This window comes from Trachurus trachurus (genome assembly GCF_905171665.1).
Source record: "Trachurus trachurus genome assembly, chromosome: 10".
NCBI classification, from domain to species: domain Eukaryota; kingdom Metazoa; phylum Chordata; class Actinopteri; order Carangiformes; family Carangidae; genus Trachurus; species Trachurus trachurus.
In genome coordinates this window covers 25463082-25482846 of record NC_139894.1, presented here as the reverse complement: position 1 = coordinate 25482846, position 19765 = coordinate 25463082, and the positions used below count along the sequence as shown (strand labels likewise).

Below are 19765 nucleotides of genomic sequence, written 5' to 3'. Positions count from 1 at the left end.
GTACTGTTGTAAACAAAGGAGCTTCAAGTATTTGTTAATATTTATACAGTGGTGGTCAAAATTTTTATTGAAATGTAAGCAGAAAGAAGAAATACTAAGGTAAGTAATTCGCAAACTGCCAGAGGTAAAAATAAATAAATAAATAAAATAAAATAAAAAGGACAATTTAATAGAAAATGTATTTTTTAGGGAATTGTTGAACTTAAAGTTAAAGTGGCCTAAATGTAGCTTTTAAAGTGGGCTAAGTGCAAACAGTTCCTACAGATGTCCTAATTTTCTGTACAAAGGTATTGCTGGAACAACTACACCCTGTGAGTCATTAGTTAGGCTACTACCTTTTTATATCTACAGTCTGTGGTTAGTATAGGCTACTGGAAGTATACTGTAGATTGCAATCAGAATGCTGAGAAAAAGATAAGTAGTGAAGGAGGGAAGATTGGTTGGTCAGGGGTTTGTCCTATAAGATAATGACCCGAAACATTAGAAGAAAAGAACTAGACAGTGTGTCTTCTCATGATGGGAGAGCAGTACAGGCTCCTGACTCATATTACACTCCATAGCTGACAGAGGGTGAAAACAACGCAAAGTAAAAAGACAACAGAGTCGTGGGAACTTTCTGTATAACATTTGATTTCCACAGTGGAAAGACTGTCACATGTCAAGCGTGTTCGGCTGCTGAATGGGTCAAAAATTAGATTATTTTCAGTTCATTCATTTGAGAACATTCCATGACTCCTTGTTTATAAGAAATCCTTGTTTATATTTTTTCCCCCTGTGCTGCAAAGACAAACCCGAGTCAATGGATAGTGTAAATTTAAATAAAAGCTGTAAAAACTGTGTTTTAAATGTAGGAGGATAAAGCTCAATTAGCTTATGTTTAAGAAATAGGTGTTTTCCATTGACAGCAACTAGGTTACTAATCAATGATTAACATTTATAAGTCACTCATCTTGGCTTTGGCCTCCTACCCGTCATCCATTCCGTCTTGGAGACCTGATGTAGGCCTTTTTAATCGTTTATCTAGTCAGATGATCAGGAGTCATCGCTTTTTCCCCTTTTTTTCCTGACGTGCCTCTGGTCATCGCTCGGGCTCGTGATTGGCTCCTGTGAGCAGCGCAGCGGCCGCAGCCAATCCGTTCTTTTGTTGTCCGCGCGCACTCCCCGTGCCTTCAAATGACGTCACGTCCCGCAAACGTTATACGCATTGGGTTTCTGTCAGAGGGAGAGAGAGAGAGAGAGGGAGAGGGTCGTTCATTGCGGTAAAAATAGTAATAAACACCGGCGACAGAAGGAGCTTCTCTCTGAACAGACGCTACTACCAACCACAGACGGGAACACTCTTTATTTCTAAGGTAGGTGCTCCACACCTGTTCGTTACCCTTGTTCTGTGTCAGTCGTCATTAACTTGGTGCACTGGGAAACTGGACAGTGTGAGAGTGGGTCGTGGCCTGCAGGTACCACTTCTAACGTCAATCTAACATCTATTCTACCTAACCTTAACCGTATTTCTAAACACATATCGGAATGGGACGACACTATTATTGCCGACATTAATACTAGGCTAATTAAAACTCGTGGTGGTGAAATTGGATAATAACAAGCCAGCGTAATTGGCATTAATCAAAATAATGCTCTGAAGCTAAGTGTCTCCTTAGCAACACATGTTTTGGTCATTGGACTCTTAATTATATACGCTATTAAGCCATTGTGTGGTGTCAGTGTGTCGTGACTCCAATGTGTTCGCCTGTGTGAGTGTGTGCGTTTGTGTAAGTGATGGTTGTGATTCTGTCTAATTAGCTCCAATGGGGTGTCTTCATGTACACTCAGCCTCTTTGTAGTGTGACTGATGAGAACTTAAACATTAGGCTGCCAGGATACAGATCCTGTGTGTGACACGGATGTTTACAGCTCTGGGTAAACATGGGCTCGGGGTGATGAAGCTCTTTTTGTAAGCCAAGACAGAGAAGCTCCGTATGTCGGCCATTTTGGGCCATAACTTTAGGGATAAAACCAAGGATTGACTGTGTTAGTTTGTAATATTTTTTATGGGACATTTATCTTTGGAGTTGACATCATGTGTAACTAGTGAAACCCCTTTTTACATATCTGTAAGAATGAAGGAGGAAGTCATTAATTAATTCACCCTCTCCTTTCATCACATTGTATTTTATAACCACACAATTGGTGTTAAAGATGATAGCCTATCAGCTTGGTCTGGTTTAAAATATTTAAATACAATCGATCAGATACCTAAGTCCATCTTCCACCCAGTTAAACAGCTTTTGTATTGTTATTTCTTACAGTAAAAGCAGCCATTATAATAACACATGTATTAGTAATAGAATTAGATCGCTGGTTACAGCTGCCTACCAATCCTTTGTCAATATGTACACTGCCATTAAAAGGTCAGAGGGATGTTATGAATTCAGACACGCTAGTTGACTGTGTCCGTGTCTGTAGGTGATATTATCACTGTCATCTTGTTGTGGAAACATTGGGTGAGCTAACTCACTCATAGTCAAACAGGGGGAAAAACAAATGACACAGATGCAAATAGTGATACACACCCCCATTAAAGCAAATGCTTCCTTCATATGGGTCTAGACCTGTCTATCACCAAAGATTAGTGGAGATTTGTTTTCTACACACTCAATAAAGAAAAGGTAGCCTATAGGCTACCACAAGGTTAACGTTGATGCTGTAGACTCCCTTGTTGGTGTCAGATTACTGTTTATTTACAAGGTCCCATTGAAAGAAGCTTTTCTCAGCCTTTAGCTCGTAATGTAACACCCCTGTCATCAGAAATGACATACGTAGGAGCCTGGGAAAATGGTCCGGCAGTCATCAAGAAGCCTCCCCGTTAAACGTGGAGAAAGAGAAATCTGATAATTATGTTATTTTATTGCTCCTTGCTGCCTTGAGGTGCAACACAAACAATTCACCAGGGATCATTCTGTTCCTCCTGGAGCATTGTAACCATAGTTACAGAGGCCCTACCATCTGTCAGTAGCCTTACCAACACACTCAGGTAGTGAAATGTCCAGCCATCTTTTCAAAAGCTCTTTGCAGAGAAGCGTGTAGCCGACACAAGAGCAGGATTTAATCTCAGACTTAATCATGTTTTACCACAACAAGAGCAGCTCTATTCCTTCCAGTTCCCCTTTGGCCTGTGTAAACAGCACTCTCAGAAATGTGTATGAAATGTAGGCTTATCAGCATCTTATAATCAGGTGACCCAACAGCCACATTTAAGGCTTGTACTAATGCTCTTACCAAATTTGGTAATCAAAGAGATTGAAAATGGATCACGTTATCATGGTACTTTGAACCTAATACAAAATACTTTTTTCCATAACTGATAACAAGTACAGATGGCATTGGTAGCCACGGTTGAGAAACGCCTCTTGACGCAATTCAGTTTACAGCAGGAGCTACTGCATTGCCTTATTATAGACAGAAGATTGACTGTGGATAGCTGCAGAAAGACATTGAAGTGTTATTTAGGTGTTTATAGTACACACACGTGACAGGAATCCTCGGACGCCTAACAGAGTATCAGTGAGTTCTCCATGTGGCCCGCCTTTCCTTTGTTGTGGCTGTTCTGCATGAGCAAATCCAGTGATGAAGGCTAGCATGAGGGTTGCAGTGGACCCACATCCGCCTTTTCCAGGAGCCGTTAGTGGTTGGCTGTTAAATGCTCTTTCTTGTTATGAGGTCATGAGGGAAACAAATGACCTTTAGACGCTAAACTAATCTGAATGTTCAATAAATGTTTGTGATAAACTCAAAGATCGAATCCGTTCCTGTAGACAACAGAAAGAGCAGTGCCTTGTTAAAACCACCACCATTAGTTTAGCACATCCCACAGACATGCAATATCAAGGTGTGATTTTACTCATATGACACTTGACACATAGGTGTCTTTCTTTGTATCTTAAACCAAGTGTGAATGTAACACCATTGCTGCTCTTTACAACCACTGCAGTCTCTTTCTCCCCTTTCCGTTCCATATGACTCATGTGATTAGCCTCACCCTACATACCGAGACACAGCCTCCATTAGTAGGTCTCTGTTTGATCAGTAGGAAGATAATGGTTCTTATATCTGGTAAGGCCTGGTGTAATATGTGATTGACCATTGTTTCACTCATGAGAAGTGCTTGTGTTTCCTGTCAGGCTGTGGAGATGGAGGTTGTTTGCTGTATGAGTCTGCAAAAGCATGAATTGTCTGGAGAGGAGTTTATGCTTGTACATTTCTGCTCTGGGAAACAGTAGTATCATTGTTGTGCCTGTCTGGAAATGTTATGTTCTTATGTCAGGACTCTGGGGAATTTTATTGTCTAATGTATCCTTAGAGGCTGACTTACACAGATATGCAAAGACACACACACACGCACGGTTCACAATACCACACAGAAATCTGATCTCTCACTTTTAGTAAACAAGACAATGAAGAAATAAAACATAAACCATTCTAAACTTTGCCGTTCCACTGTTTTTCAGGTGATCGTTCAATACAAAGATGAACTTCGAGCAGCCCCCTCCGTACCCAGGCCCCACTGCTCCAGGCTACCAGGGTCCACCACCACAAGGCTACCCACCCCAGGGCTTCCCTCAGCAGGGATACCCTGTGAACATGGAGCAGCCTAATCCAGCGTACCCCAACTACCCTGCGGGACCAGGGGGCCCCGGAGGTCCTTATCCCGGCCCAGGACAGCCCCCTTACCATGGATACCCTGGACAACCACAGCCACAGTTTGGCTGGCAGGGTGGACCCCCTCCTGGGCCTATGTATGGGGAAGCTCCCAAAAACACAGGTGGGTGATAACACTAAACAGAGATTGATGCAAATTTACATTAATGACTGATTATTACATAAGCCCGTATAGCACATACCCCCCCACCTTAAACTTAGATTGACAAGCACTTTGTGAAATATTTAAAGGGATAGTTCAACATTTAGACAAATTGGCCCATTGCCATAATCCCTAAGGAGTAGGTTCGTTAACTTTAATTGTCGGTGCAAGCTATTTTTAGAACGACCGAGCCGAGCCTCGAGCTGCTCAGAGCTACGCTACGGAGGCTAATGGGATTTCTTGGTTTCCCTCATCAAACTCATCACAATCCAACAGCTCCAAAACTGTCCTGCTACTAATGGACCAATGAGATTTTGGTTGGCTAATGTTCTTTTGGTCGATCACGACCAGTGCTTGGTCGACTATTTGGGTGAAGTTATAATTTCAATAAGTTATTGATATTGTTATAATAAATAATCCAGTTTTTGCTACCAAAATCTCTTCTTTTTTTAACCTTAAAAAATTAGAATTGAATCGAATCGTGTATCAAACCGTGGGTCAGAAATCGAGATACGAATCGAATCGTGATTTTGGTGTATTGTTACAGGCCTACTGACTATAGGGATTATGGCAATGGGCCAATATGCCAAAATGTTGAACTATCCCTTTAACAATGTATACGGCTCCACTGGTCCACACGTGTCAAACAAATATCGATCCTGACCAACTCAGATGGCAGCAGTGAGACCTGATTACATAAGGTGATTGAGCATTGAGCCCAGTCCTGGCACATGGCTGCATCATGCCTGTGCACACCATGTATGACAGAGAGGGAGAGTCTGGGATGGTGAAAAGGATACAGATTTGGTCTCGCCTCTCCGGCCCATCAATCCACCAGCAGCTTCTTCTCGTGCTCCCAATGACCGGTCTGACTATGACAGACCGGTCTGTTGTCATTGTGTTTGTGAAAGAGAGAGAGAGAAATAGAGCGAGAGGGGGGCAAGGAGAGGTTGAGCGAATCAATGTGCTGCACACGGCTCTAGAGAAAATAGAAAATCAATTATGTGGTGGTCAATGGTGATATTGTGGTGGGCCACCACGAAGAATTCAATGCATGGGAAACTGATACAACTAATTATGTCTGGATTCCACATAGCTCCTTCAGTTTCTGGGCCTGATATTGTTCGTGCCGAGTCACTGTCACACTGGTGTCTTTTACTGGGACATTTGAACGGACTGGAGTCATTATTCATAGTTTGAGCAGCACCCGTTCTTTCCCCCTTGCCGTGACAATGGAAGCACAGAAAATGCTCATGATTGAGAGGCGTCAAACACTTTAACAATCGTTAATGATTATCTCATCAATTAATTGACGAGCTCCATCTGGGACTGCAAAATGCTAAACCTGCTGTTATTATGCAGGGTAAGCTATTAAGGATTCATGAGTGTGAAATCAAGCCAGGTTTAAGATAAAAGGTGTGTTAATGCAGTAGCACATCCCAACCGAGCATCCGAAACAAACTGTAGCACAAGCTGTGAAACAAAAAGCACGCTGTAAAATATTCAAAATGAATATGTAAATAAAAGAACAGCCGTGGTTTCTGAAAACACAGATAACACCACTAAGTATTAAAGCGAGCAAGAAGGTGTTACTGCTTACTTACTGCAGCTGACTTAAGATAAGCCTCTCCTGGTCAATCAAAGGAGAGCGCTCTGATATCAAGCTCCTTGCTGTGAGTGGTGTGATAGAGTCGCTCATTATTACACATTGGCCAATGATTAACTCGTCCTTACTTATATTATTATCAGGGTTCTGTGTGATAAGTGGTCAGTGAGCTTCACCTAATTTAATGACTGGGAGCGGGCGACCTTAGCAACACATTCACCTGTGTGATAAGTCAGTGCACCTGGCTGTTAAAAGCAGGCCGATTGTTCCCCTCCACATAAATGATTAATCACAAACATGAGGAAGGGGACGTGCATTAGCTTAGGCCTGTTGTTTGACGTGTTGGTTTTGTCTGGAACAGGTGGCAAACGTCACGTACGGGTAACACAATCCTTCCGCATGACTAATTTAGATTGTCATGTGATGAGGGCGAAATAAATCCACCGCCGTACATGTGAAGTGAAGGGAAAGGCCGTGGTAGGAGCACACAGAGGTGTGTGGGCTCTCACTTCATTTGCTCAATGATACCTCAAAGCCGCGCTAATGCGACTCCACTGCAATGCTTGTCTGATCATGGCTCTGGGCTGCTATGGTATTACCATGGAGATGTGCCTCCCATGATGAATGTAATTAGAGGAAAATCACAGCAGCCACGGTTGCACTCGAGCTCACTGCTGAGGATTTGATGGCGTTTTATGCCGTTTTAGGGAAGCAATCACTAATTTCTTTCTATTCCTTTGCCATGTCCTGTATCTCTCCTGCCAACCCCTCCTGGCTCCTCTCCTCTCTCCTCCTGTTCTTCCTCCCTCTGCAGTGTACGTGGTGGAGGACAGGAGAAGAAACGACACGGAAGACACATGCCTGACGGCCTGCTGGACGGCTCTGTGTTGCTGCTGTCTTTGGGACATGCTTACATAACGCTATTCACCAACTGTTCGTCCCCCATTACCCTTATGCCCCCCCCCATTTCTGTGCCTTGAACCCCTCTCTCCCTGCCCCCCCCTCCATCTGTCTTATACCTTGCACTCCCTTAAAACCACCCCTCCATTCCCTGTACCTGTCCTTTGCTTGTCTATAAATAAAAAACCACCCACCCTACCTTGATGTGAAACCCTCAGCACTGACTGACTGACGGACTGACCCACCCTGTTCCGGGGCTATTCTCTGTAGCGGCTTGTAACTGAGCTTCTAAACATAACCTGAATCTCAGGCTCTTCACTGTAATCGCACACCTACACACAACAGGCAGCACACATACACGAACACAAACACACACACATACAGAGGGTAAAACACAGACACAACTACAGTATACTTGGATCTCAGGCTCATCTAGTGTGATGCTCTTTGGCACTTTATGATGATTACCTCTGTAAGATACGACTCCTGCCTGCCTCCTCAACCACCCCCGACCCTCCCAAACCACCCTGGAGCTATGCTACTGACCCCGCCCGCCCAAGGACTGCCCCTTATCCTGCCCCCATCCCACCCTCCCTTCTCATACTCCAGAGGCCACCAAGACCCTGGCTGCTAATGAGCCACTGGTTGCTCTAAAGAAGTTCATGCTTGAAATGTATCCCTATTCATTTGCACACAAGCTGTTTTTGCCGATGTTTGTCTTCAGGTGGAATCACATAAATGGAATGCATTTTTAAAAACGACAGAGATTTATGTTTGATTACTGTTCACCTTCAACGGCCACAATGTTTTTTTTCATGGTGATCTTGATATGAGAAATTATTCGAATATTATTTTTATTACACATACCTTGAAGATAAAACTGAAAATAAGAAAAAAAAGTTTTGATTGCTGAACAGAATAAACCAAATGACATGTTTTTTGTTTTTGCTTTACATGATAATCTTGCATTAAAATTATTTATTCCCATGAAATTGAAAGCTGTGAGCTGTGTTTATTGCAGTATGTTTTGTGTGTGAGTGGTGTGTGGGAGGTTAGTAATATACTATATCAGTATACTGCAGCGGTCAGGACCTGGTCAGATCCATGTGGCTATTAATAACAGCTGCAAGAGCAGGATGTTGGTTGCAACATGGCTGCCTGCCTGATTCATTAACACTGCTTCACAATATAAATATATTTTCCACCACTACCTTAGAGGCAGTGGTGGAAAATACGGATGCAAATTAGCAAGTTGATAACTCTGACGCATTTACATTTGTGCACACGTATGAATGTTCATTAATGTGTATTGTCCCTTTTAAATAAATAAATAAAAATATACAGAAAGGTGCCAGCCATTACGCTCTATTGGGGCACAACTCAGCCTGAACTGACCTGGCTTATTCTTAAATCATTATATGACATGAACAGTATACTGGGGCACAGCTCATTTATACTGGGGCTGGTGTCCCAGTAAAAGGGGTCTGGTGACACCCCTGCACTAACCAGTCAGATAGATGTGGTCATAGTTCAGCCTGGTGTTGTTTTCAGGTTATTTAATGAAGGTAAAAACAATGGGTCAGTAGAGTGGGCCTTAGAATAAGAGGGAAATACTGTGACACTGACTTCTGATCAGGTCTTTGCTGATCAAACAACTGTTTTCTGTTTCTGTTGCTTCATTTTAAAGAACAGGTTGTAGGTTAGAGACTCTGTTGGGTCAATGTTTAGAAAAAATTTAGGAATTATTATTTTTTTCTTTTAAATATATTTAGACTTCTAAAGACATTTCTGAGAGAAAATTTTACTTCCGCACCAAAGAAAAGCCAGACTGGAAGTGACAGAGGGAGAGTGGTGAATTTAAACACTGACCAACAGGCTCATGGGAGCCCAAGTGTGTTTGTTATTTAGACAACATGGGTGTTGGACTTCTCTCTGGAGCTGTAGCAACAACAGGCTGGTGACCCAATCAGAAGAGAGGACCTGTGGCCAGTGTTGTCGTGTAACAAAGTACAAAAACATTGCCGGCTTTGTATTTAAACATAATTTGTCCTTATCTGTGACTTTCACTTTTATTGCTCTACATTTCCTAAATAAAATGTGTATTTTACTCTATGCATCTCTGTTACCCATTACTCATCCAGTGGCCATATATTTGCAAGAAATGTTTTCATTTAGATACTTCCTACCAGATGAACTGCGCAATATGCAGACTTGAAGCATGTAAACACTGAACTTGAGGGAATTTGATGTTAAAGGTGAGGAAACTTTATATATTATGCTTTAGTCTTACCACAAGGAAGCCACAATAGAGTTCATAATCAAAATTCAAACTGTTTTGTTTTGTGTGACTGTTGATATTTTTCAAATGTTATTTTATCTACTTTTTCCTCTTTTGTTGTGCACATACGGATGTGGTTTTCTTTCTGTAATAATTATGTGAGTGTCTTTGGTTGATGTATGAGTATCTATTTGGAAAAGAAAAAAAAAGTCAATTAAAAAAAAAATTAAATAAAATGTACCACCTATATATCAAAACAGATTCCTTATATATATCTGACACTGCCTACATTTTAACATACACATCAGCCATTGAACTTTAACCTCTGTTACTTTCAGTACGTTTTGTCACTTCGGTTCTGCTCTTTACAGTTACACAACAGGGGTTGTGTGGTTGGTAGCTTACATAGAAGCTGTAATAGCTGCTTTTAATTTGCCACCTGAGGGCAGCAGAAACAGGCTGTGAACATAACATTGACACATTATCACATTCAAAGTTGAACAGTGAACAGTGTGAGGAAACTGCTAGTCACAAATCATGGAGACATTTTAGTGTTCATTCAGAGACCTATCCAATATTATATCCAATATTCACCTGCTTTTTTAGCCGTTTTCATCTCATTAAGATCACAATGAAAACTACCTCACTTAAATAATATTATGAATGTGCTTTTCGCACCCATGACATGGCAAAATGTCAATTGTGAAAGTCTAATCCTTATGGGTTAATCAGGACAAGTGACTCCTTTCACATTCTTCATCATTATTCAATTCACTGAAATCTTGGCTGCAGACTCTTAAACGTCTCCTACCACTGCTGAATGGGGATGAGGCATCACATTCAATAGAACAGAGTACAATAACAGTTACATGTGAGCATTTGGAGTTAACAGGGGTGATCTTAATGGCCACTTAAAAGCACACTGGAATCAATGAACAGAGCGTGTCAAAAATATTGGCCCCCATGCACTGTGTAAGTGTTAAGTGCCATGTGCAAGCAGAATGTGGGTAGTGAGTGGTTATTTACTGGCATGCCATCGTGATACTGTCATTTGTGTATTCATTTTTCAAACCAAAATATCAGAAGGAAAAATGTAATCCGTGTGACTGATGCACAAGTAACAAAGACAAAGACAAATTAAAAGCCCATTTTAATCAATGGAGCCATAGCAACAACACTCCAGAGGCTGCTTTGAAATGCAACTAATGTAAATGTGTGTCAGTCAAGTCTGGTGGAATTTGTTACTGCAACAGGAACATCAACAGTCTTCAAACACAAAGATGAGATGAAAGTGAAGTACACAGTGCTCAGATGAAGTAAACAATTATGTTTTATTGATAAGGTTTCTCAGAAGAGTCTCGTTTCAGTGAATGTATAAGAATCATCCTTTGATAATACTGATTTGGTACATTATGACATCCAGCACGAGTCTCTTCACAGTGAGAGGGATCCATTACTGCTACTGCTGTTGGGATCTAGGACAGAAACATCTCTGCTTCCAAACAAAAAACAGTCAAAAACAACAAACTGGGGATTGATATTGTAGATATGGAATATTAGAGTGCCACAAAACTCTAGAGTAGTAAGACCAGCTAAAGATTTTGCACATTACAAGCCACTTCCTCTTAGAAATATAAAACTTGATATTCTGAACAATATTCTACTGTGCTGCATAAAGGTAGGTCTATACACTGTACATCGAAATATATTTCGAAAAAACAGATTTCACAGTTTTAAAGACTTTATTTAAAGTATAAACCGTTTTTTTTTTTTTTTTTAAACACTTTATTACATAAATTATTCTTTTTGAGAGTGACTATTATTTGCCCTGGCAGCAAACTGAAAATAATACAAAAACAAAATGAACATTTCATACATATTTTACAAAAGAAAATAAACTCATCCATTAATGTTCATTTTGAATAGAACTGGTGACTCATTCATGATTGTCATATAGTACTAAGAATAAATAAATAAAAAAGAATAAAATAAAATAAATACTAACTTAGCATGTTTTCCGGACTCTGTGAGTGGTGTGTTCGATCGTTCTGTACAGAAGTGCCTTGGTGAAAGTCTCACAATTCTACCGCGACTGAAACGTACAAAACTACGGCATCTACAGTATACGCAACATCCTGAAATTTAGTGTAGTCAGACACATATGTAGCAATATGATTCTTCTCCCCATTTCAAAATAAACAATGCTGTGTGATACCACTGTCCACAAATATAGCCATCACTTTTTTTGACTTTGTTTTTTTTAAAAAGTTTATTCCTTAGTCCGTTAACAGCTCGGATTTGTTCGAGGATGCCGTTAGCTTGTGTGTTGCTTGGTTGGATGTGTGCTGCCTCGGCAGCAGAGGACTGGTCCATGGTGGACGATGGGAGGCCTGAGACAGGGAGACGACTCATAATATCGATGATCTTTTAACATTGCCTTGTCTGTCGCTGTTTTATCATTTCCTCTGTTGACGTGCAGTTGTAATGGCTGCTCTCTGGAGTGGCTTTGTCTCCACTTTGGTCCCTTTGCCTTCAGTGTCTATTAGAGACAGACAAGCCGTCACCGCAGATGCCAGCACAGTACAACTCCACCGCGTGTTCAGTAGCTGTCATGGCCGCTCTCAGTGTGACCCAAAAAATATGGGCGAAAATATCACTATCTTTTTTAAAAAGGGGAATCTTCTTATTCATTAAGCAACAGTTCTTAAAGTTCTTCAGTGCTTTTTCAGTTGTTCAAAGTTTTTTTTTTTTTTTTTTCAAAAAAAAAGAACCGTTTGACTAAACTTTAAATTTTTTGCCTGTGGCAGTAAAATTAACAATAATATGTTTTCTGTTAAGTCATTCTTTTCAAAAGTCCCTGCAGCGTTCCGTGAGTAACCCCATTAGTTGGTTAATTCTCCATGGGTTTTGAGAGGAGTAGGGTTGACGAGGCAGGGTAGGAAAAAGGAGCAGGGTTTTAGAGAAGTGAAAGTGGGAAAGAGGGAAGAGTCCGCCCTTCAAGTAAGTTCAGGTGGGCTGTTACCTCTTGCCCATCTCGTTCTGTCTGAGGAACTGGATGTTGTTGCTGCTGTCGGCCAGTTCTGGGTACTGCTCCACAGGCAGCACATAGTAGCCGTCGTAGCCCTGTACTCTACCTGTCGTTAGGAGCTGCTGTCTCTCCCCCTCCGTCCAGAGGCGACTGCCTCCCTTCCCGTCTCTGGCCCTCTGTTGCTCCTTGGCCCAGGCCCCGGCCAAGGCCCTCTGCCGGGCCAGCTCCAACAGTCTTACCTTCTCTTCATCCACCACATCCACAGCCAGCCCGTATCGAACGCTCAGCACTAAAGACGGGACAGCAAACTCTACAGTCACTCCTCTTCTCGACCGGCCGCTCACTGTAACATTGATACCGCTCTCCAGTGACTTGCGCCCATTTGTGAGCCCCAGGGTCAACAGGTCGCTGTCAGCAGAGCCAACTTTCACAAAGTAGTGACAGTCCTTCCCGTCCTGCGTGTAGTGGGTGCCTTCAAGGTACTGGGCGCCGTTGAGCACCAGAGCCACTTTGCGGCTGTCGTCGCTGGCCAGGGCCGACACTCCGGCCACCACTCGACCCTCCTTCAACGCCAGCATCACTCCTCGGCCTATTATTGGTGTGCTGGTGCCGAACCAGTGACCTGGCTTGTCCTTTCGTCTGCGACGCTCCTTGTTGAGGAGACGACCCTCCAGGGCCATGAAAGCCTGGTTGTGGCGCTCTGCTGCCTGTTGCACCCCGGTGATCAGCTACAAGGAGAATTTGGATAAAGTATTAAATTAAAAATGTATAACAGGAGCTAAAAATAAACTACTAAATAAACCGCTGTAATAGGGTTACTGTTTCCTGAGGTGCTAGGCATATTTTCTTGCACTGTAAGCCATACCTGTCCGTTCTCACAGTGCTGGGTAGCCTGCAGCTCGTATGGTGGCTCCACGAAGTAGAGCGAGTGTCGAGGGAACCCTGGGATTATGTTACTGAGCTGGAAGCCAAACATCACCAGCCAGCTCTTCACATCTACAGACAGGAGAGAAATGACTTTGCTGAATGACAAAGTTAAACCAACAGCAAATGAATCATTTGTCATCCCATAAAAGAAAGAAGTCTATTTGCTTCTGGGACTCAGCTGGTACTACACGAAGCTACTGCCACTGTGCCATCTGCAGTCTATTGTTCCTCGCACAAAACTATCTTGTCCATCACAATCTGTTTCCCCTGAACACTAGATCTATCAGTGACGTCAGAGCATTACCAGCAAAGTGAACAAAAAAAAAGTTTTACACAGAAATGGCTATTTCATGTAGAATAATCGTCATTTATCACCATGTTAATCCATGTTTCTCCTTTACCTGTGACATAGTTCTTGACGTCCAGCATGTCACTGAGGGGGTTGTTGTTCTTGAACATATACAGATTGAACGGAGAGGGATCCTTCCCTATCTTGGGCCATATGCTGTAGTCAGGCGAAGTCCAGCGTCCGGCCAATACATCGTAGTCCCGCTGGGTGAAGTGGACCAGCTTCGTCAACGGGTCGTAGAGGCCGCCATGGAAACCCACCACCAGCTGGAACTCTGGGTTAGAGTCCAGGTACACTTCTCCGTAGGCTGTGTACTGCACCTGGGTGACACAAGCACACGCAGTTTGCTTTAAATGATTCTTGGAGCTTCGTCTTATGAAAAGGCTCGCGACACGAGGTGTGTTACAGAACGGCGTCCCGGGAGCTTATCAGGATTTAGCCTTGTACAAGGACACTTTGCGCGGCAGATGCCAGATGCCTTCTCCATATGCAGATTTCTTGTTGTTTTTGCCAAATTTACAGGTTTATTGCTCAATAAAGGAGCAACAACAGCATTTTTTGTGGATGTATTTTGTGAATGCGAATAAAGAGATTAATGGCTGCTTTGTGTAATACCTGTTTGATCATCTGTCCGTTGCTGCTGAAGACAGCCAGTGGTGTGCCAGTGTTGTCAGAGGCTATGTAGTATTCCTCCCCACTGCTCACCTCCATCGCGAACAAATGTCCCTGGTCATGAGACAAACAGAAACTCAGCACTTTAACGTAGTGTTTCAGTACAAGGTCTTTGCTGATATGTGGAAACATAAGGACAGGATATGGGTGGGTATGGCACATCTGTCCAGCTGCTTACCTGTAGGTCATAATATAGCGATGAGATGTCAGAGCTGGAGTGGTTAAAGATGTGTGTGACCCTGGTGGGGTGGTTGAGGTCGGCGTAGAAGAACTGAAGGTGCTGCCCCAGGCTGTTCCTCGTGGACACCCTGCGGCCCAGACCGTCGTAATGATACACCACGCTCCAGGCGCCGGGACCTCGGTTGTAGGCCCGCAGTAGCTGCCCTTTGGAATTATAGTCAAAGATGTCTGACCCACGCTGGCTGAGGAAACCGTCTTCGTCCAGGCGGTACTGGACATCTCCCAGGCGCGTGATGCGGTCTCTGAGATCATAGCGGAGCGGTAAGATCCGGGCGCTGTTCCCGGGATTCAGCAGATGGAGGTTACCGTTCAGGTCGTAGCTATAGCGCCAGGTAGACCAGTCGTTCACCTGCATAAAAAAACAGCCAGACTTAGAAATGAGATATAAAGCCACGACAACAACAGGACCACAGTCAGTGACCGACTGCAGTTTGTGGATCAGATTCTAAAGACACACGACATTCACCTTGACGCCGCTGAGCTGTCCGTCTCCATCATAATCATAGCGGTACTGAGTGGTGTTGGCGTAGGGCCCGATTTTCAGCTCTCTCTTCACCACCCGTCCCATGCTGTCATACTGCACCGTCATCCAGTACATAAGTGAACGGAAAATCTCATACTGGACCTCCTTGATGCGACCGTGGGTGTCGAAATGCTTACTCAGTGTCATAACGGCCGTGGTGATGATCTGATTAATGTCGTAGTAAATGACCCCGAACTTTCCAAAGTGCTCCACCTATAGAGAGGAGGGAAAGGTTTAGAGAAAAGGTGAGTACTGTGACAGCCAAAGGACGGACATTCACACACACATTTGTTTTCTAAATTAAGGAACTTTCCATAATTGAAAAAGAAAATGTAGATATGGCAAATTTCTGCACCTTTCCGGAGATCTCGTCGTATCTGTAGAGGTCGACAGGAAGTGGCGTCTCGCTGATGACCGGCTTCATGCTGGCGATACGGAAGCTGTTGTCGTGGTAGGTGTAATCGAACCTCGCGTTGACCATCCCCTCCTCGCTGAAGCGGTAGATCTGCTTGTCGATGAGCGGGCCCATTTTGCGGTAGCGAATGGTGCAGGAGAAGCCCCCGCTCTGCAGATTGACCATCTTCAGCACACCAGCTGTTTCGTCGTAACCGAAAGTGACGGCGGTGCTGTCGTACACGATCTCCGACAGCTTGGCCAGCTTGCCGTACTTGTAGAGAACACGGCGGCCCGTGCCGAGGTAATGTGTGGCCTGCGGTCTGCCGTCCTCGCAGAAGTCATGGATTATGGAGGCGTTGCTCTCCGGGGGGTTGTAGGTGTTACGGATGTAGCCGACTGACACGTGTGTGAACATGGTGTGGCGGGCCACGCTGGGCATGGTGACAGCTGTGACCCGACCTGAGGCGTCAAACTCAAAGACGTACTGTCTTTGGCTCTGCAGGAGCAGCACCATGGACTGGAAAGAGAGGGGGATGCAAAATAAGGATTAATATAATAGCATTATCAATGGGTGACTTGCCTCCTGTGAAATAGCACCAGGAGTCATTTTCTCTCAGACGACAAATCTGAATCTCCATAACCATGAAAATGATGTATTATTTCACTCAATCCTGCAATCCAAATGACTATTCTTTCCTGCTATTGCCTTGCTTGGTAGGTTTTTACTCTGGGATGACAATGTCAAAGATAAATGTACTTACTTTGTCAAGGTAGCTGTAGCTCCACACCTTCCCATCCACAAAAGAACGAGACAGGATCTGTCCCTGGGGGTCGAACTCGGTCCTCTCGCTCATGCTCCCTCTCTGCAGCCCGACGAGCTGTCCCGTGGTTGAATAGGACACATTGACCACGGCCAGACTGCTGCTGGGCAACCACATCGCCGGGCGGCCCTGAGCGTCGTACATGATGCGCAGCGTGAATTTGCGGTGATCATCGTAAATCTTCTCCGTGCGCGTGTTGCGGTCAAAGTCAATGGAGAGGAGGTTACGTCCGTGAGCCTAGAGAAGAAAAAAAAAAGATATCTCAGTTACTTTTTAATGCCAAAGTTAATGTGGTTAATATTTAGATTTAAACAAAGCTCATCACAACTCACCCTCAGTTTCCTGCCAAAAACCGTGACCTTGCCCTTGGTCTGCTCCTTGCGCAGGCGCCACTCAATCGAGTTGAGGCCGTTGTCCGTGGGCAGGGTGATGTTCCTCCGGCCGATCGTGGGGCTCACCGAACCTGCCAGGATGTGGGGCTCTGTGTGGAAGCTGATGCCCATCCCGTTGGCGTACATCACTCTCAGGGTCCCGTTGTTGCACAGCTGGTAGCTGTTCCTCACTTGGTCTGCAGGCAGAGACAAGTAAGCACACTGTAAAATAGGCAGGACATGAAGCCACAGAGGCAGACTGTCGAAGTACCACAAAGAGAGATTATTCATTATGGACAAGTCCTGACTGAGTTGACTGTACTGAAATCCATGAAGCACAAATGATGACAGAAACTGTGAAATGTAAGAACACTTCAGAATGAAATGCTTCCTTGCTCACACTGTATTTAAAATATTAATTTCTTATCGTCTTTCTCACTGACATGACATTTTTGTGACCTAATTCTGATTCAGTCAAAGTTTCTTAATGTTGCATGATTTGTCCTCTATAGGGTTTGTTCAACCTCACAGTATTTTTTATTGAGGTCAGGAAAAAATTACATAAGCCTTTGACTTTTTGGCTTCGGCCTTCTAAATCTGCGAGACGAAACAACCTGCAGCTAAAGACAGCGCTGGAGCAAGGGCAGTGTCAACAGGCTCACATTTTATTACTCTAGCCTTTTATAAAGCAGACTGACTGAACAGCCACCTCTGTCAACATGCCCACAAGCATCTGATGGGAAACTAGTGCTGTGGGGAAGTGGTTAATGATACAAGGAAATTAAATTGAATGTGCACATGTGTGGAGGTGCTGTACACCTTTTTACCCATTCACAGAAGTTTACTAGAAAATGAGAATGGGAATTCAAGTCATAAACCTAGAGGCTTGTGACAGTAAGAACCAGATCATGTCCATAAAATATTTATGAACCTGATTCCTGTTCCTACAAATTTCAGAAAGAATCTCTCTGAATAAAAAATAGGCTAAAACTGATCTCTCTACAATCTCCCTATTGCTACAGTTTAATGACTCACTCTCAAACATTAGAATGAAAACAGATAATCCCATGTCTAACGCTACGGCTACATTTTCCCCTCTGATGTCTGAAAAAAAAGGCGTCTTGATCACACCGGATGATTGTAACTGAGATAAAGTTGTTTTCAGCTCAGTGACATCTAGCAGATGCAGAGGGGGTGAGATTTTTTTATTTCATGTACAAAAGGTGAGGGGATCAGATGGCGTCTCCCTTTGAAGCCCTGTCATCAATGACAGTAATCCATAAGGCCAATTTGTAATAAAGCTCCAGGCACATTTTAACAATGCCTCAAACAGACAAGTGAAGCTTTTTCCATTGACTTGGCAGCAACAGCCTTTAGATAAATCTTCCCTGCTCTCTCTGTCTGAACAAGCCCATAATAAAACAGAAACGAGAGAGAGCAAAAGACAGAGAGAGAACGAGAGAGAGAGAGAAATGAGAGCTTGAGGGCCAAGGAGAATGCACTGTGCAGGAGTTAATGAAGAGAGCGAGAAAGAGCGGAGGGAGAAGGAGATGGTTAAGTGAGTATGTCAGCAGAGAGTCGTGCTGAAGCCCACACAGTACGGAGAAACCTTAAACGACTTACAGCCCCCCCTCCTGCAACCCAGGTGGATCATTGAATACATCTACTACATATTCTTTTTCAGGCCTTCAGACGTATGTAGCACGCAGTTGGCAACTTGTGTCCCTACCACTTGTGCTGGTCAAGAGAAAGGAGACAATTACACTCCTCCCTCTTCTTCATCCTGTCTAGGCAGACCAAATAAGCTCAGGGATCATGGGAACTGGTTGAGAGCTGTATTTGTATGTGTGTGTGTGTGTGTGTGTGTGTGTGTGTGTGTGTGTGTGAGGAGAAAGCTTGAGGGATGAGGAGGATTCACTCTACACGAGTTAATGAATTTTGCTGTGATGATATTCGAAAGCAGGATGATCCCAGCTGGGATTAACAACTATATATTGGTAATTTTATTCCATGAGAGGGAGTGAGAGAGGGGTATGGGATGGAAAATAATCTCCTGGAGCATGCACATAACTGAGTGAAAATTACAAGACTTTCAATTAGAGTCGGCAGGCCGGGGCATACTCAGCATCACAGAGGGCGGCTGTGCTTTTGAATTCTAAGATTAAGTGGTGTATCTCATCAAGGCTTGGATGCCACGGAAAAAGAGCCATTTTAACTTATATTCAGGATTACATTAACCGTTATTTCCTCCAAATGTAATTAATGAACATCATTCATATACCATCTTCATTTCTGTTTCCCTCTGTTTATGATCTGAGCTCAGCATCCGTCCACCTTAGTGCCACACCTTCACTGCAGTTTCACTCGTATTTAAAAATTCATGACTGGTTCATTTTCCACTGCACGTCCTGAGCGTGCCGAGCCTCTACCTTGCACCACGGTGTACGAGGCCTCCACTGACGACAGGTTGGTGATGACTGTTACGTCGTCATCTCTGCTGGAGCTCTCGATGTCGATGTTGATGGAGCGCTCGATCTCGCGGTGGAGACTCGTCACCATGCCTGTGGGGTACGTCACGTTGGTCAGGCGACCCTCGCTGTCGTACCTGGGAAGGTGGAAGATTGCAGAGAAGGGAAGAGCATGTTCATACTTGTGTTGTACTGTATATATGTTGAGACATCACTGCTATGGAGGGACACAGTATGGGTCATCTTATAGGAACTGGCTGTAATTATAAAAGCTAACACTGGGGGGCAGGAGCACACCGTGCTTGGTGGTCTAATAACTGAGGATGAGATA

General features: G+C 43.6%; 2 protein-coding genes across 4 annotated transcripts in view; one reads left to right on the top strand and one right to left on the bottom strand.

Annotated features, from left to right (window-relative positions):
* The first annotated feature begins 1189 nt into the window (after window positions 1–1189).
* On the top strand, window positions 1190–8373 carry LOC310992645 (cysteine-rich and transmembrane domain-containing protein 1). Its single transcript, XM_083980760.1, has 3 exons — window positions 1190–1352; window positions 4503–4816; window positions 7276–8373. Exons 2-3 carry the CDS (start codon window positions 4522–4524, stop codon window positions 7377–7379), a joined length of 399 nt encoding a protein of 132 aa, XP_083836886.1. The 5' UTR covers window positions 1190–1352; window positions 4503–4521; the 3' UTR covers window positions 7380–8373.
* A 2734-nt stretch (window positions 8374–11107) lies between these two features.
* tenm2a (teneurin transmembrane protein 2a) overlaps window positions 11108–19765 on the bottom strand; it is a 51644-nt gene continuing 42986 nt past the window's right edge. For all 3 annotated transcript variants that reach the window (XM_083980832.1, XM_083980833.1, XM_083980834.1), the window contains 10 exons: window positions 19396–19571; window positions 16928–17163; window positions 16536–16832; window positions 15734–16291; window positions 15322–15591; window positions 14794–15204; window positions 14559–14669; window positions 13996–14263; window positions 13533–13663; window positions 11108–13395 (listed from right to left, as the gene is read on the bottom strand). In XM_083980832.1, coding sequence (XP_083836958.1) covers window positions 12658–13395; window positions 13533–13663; window positions 13996–14263; window positions 14559–14669; window positions 14794–15204; window positions 15322–15591; window positions 15734–16291; window positions 16536–16832; window positions 16928–17163; window positions 19396–19571 — 3196 coding nt within the window. In that variant the 3' untranslated portion in view covers window positions 11108–12657. The remainder of the gene's footprint in view (window positions 13396–13532; window positions 13664–13995; window positions 14264–14558; window positions 14670–14793; window positions 15205–15321; window positions 15592–15733; window positions 16292–16535; window positions 16833–16927; window positions 17164–19395; window positions 19572–19765) is intronic.

Excerpts from the sequence above, each read along its gene's own strand:
- LOC310992645 (XM_083980760.1), top strand. The coding sequence starts at position 4,522 with ATGAACTTCGAGCAGCCCCCTCCGTACCCAGGCCCCACTGCTCCAGGC. Across the intron at positions 4,817-7,275 it reads GGAAGCTCCCAAAAACACAG|TGTACGTGGTGGAGGACAGG; the intron begins GTGGGTGATAAC and ends CTCCCTCTGCAG.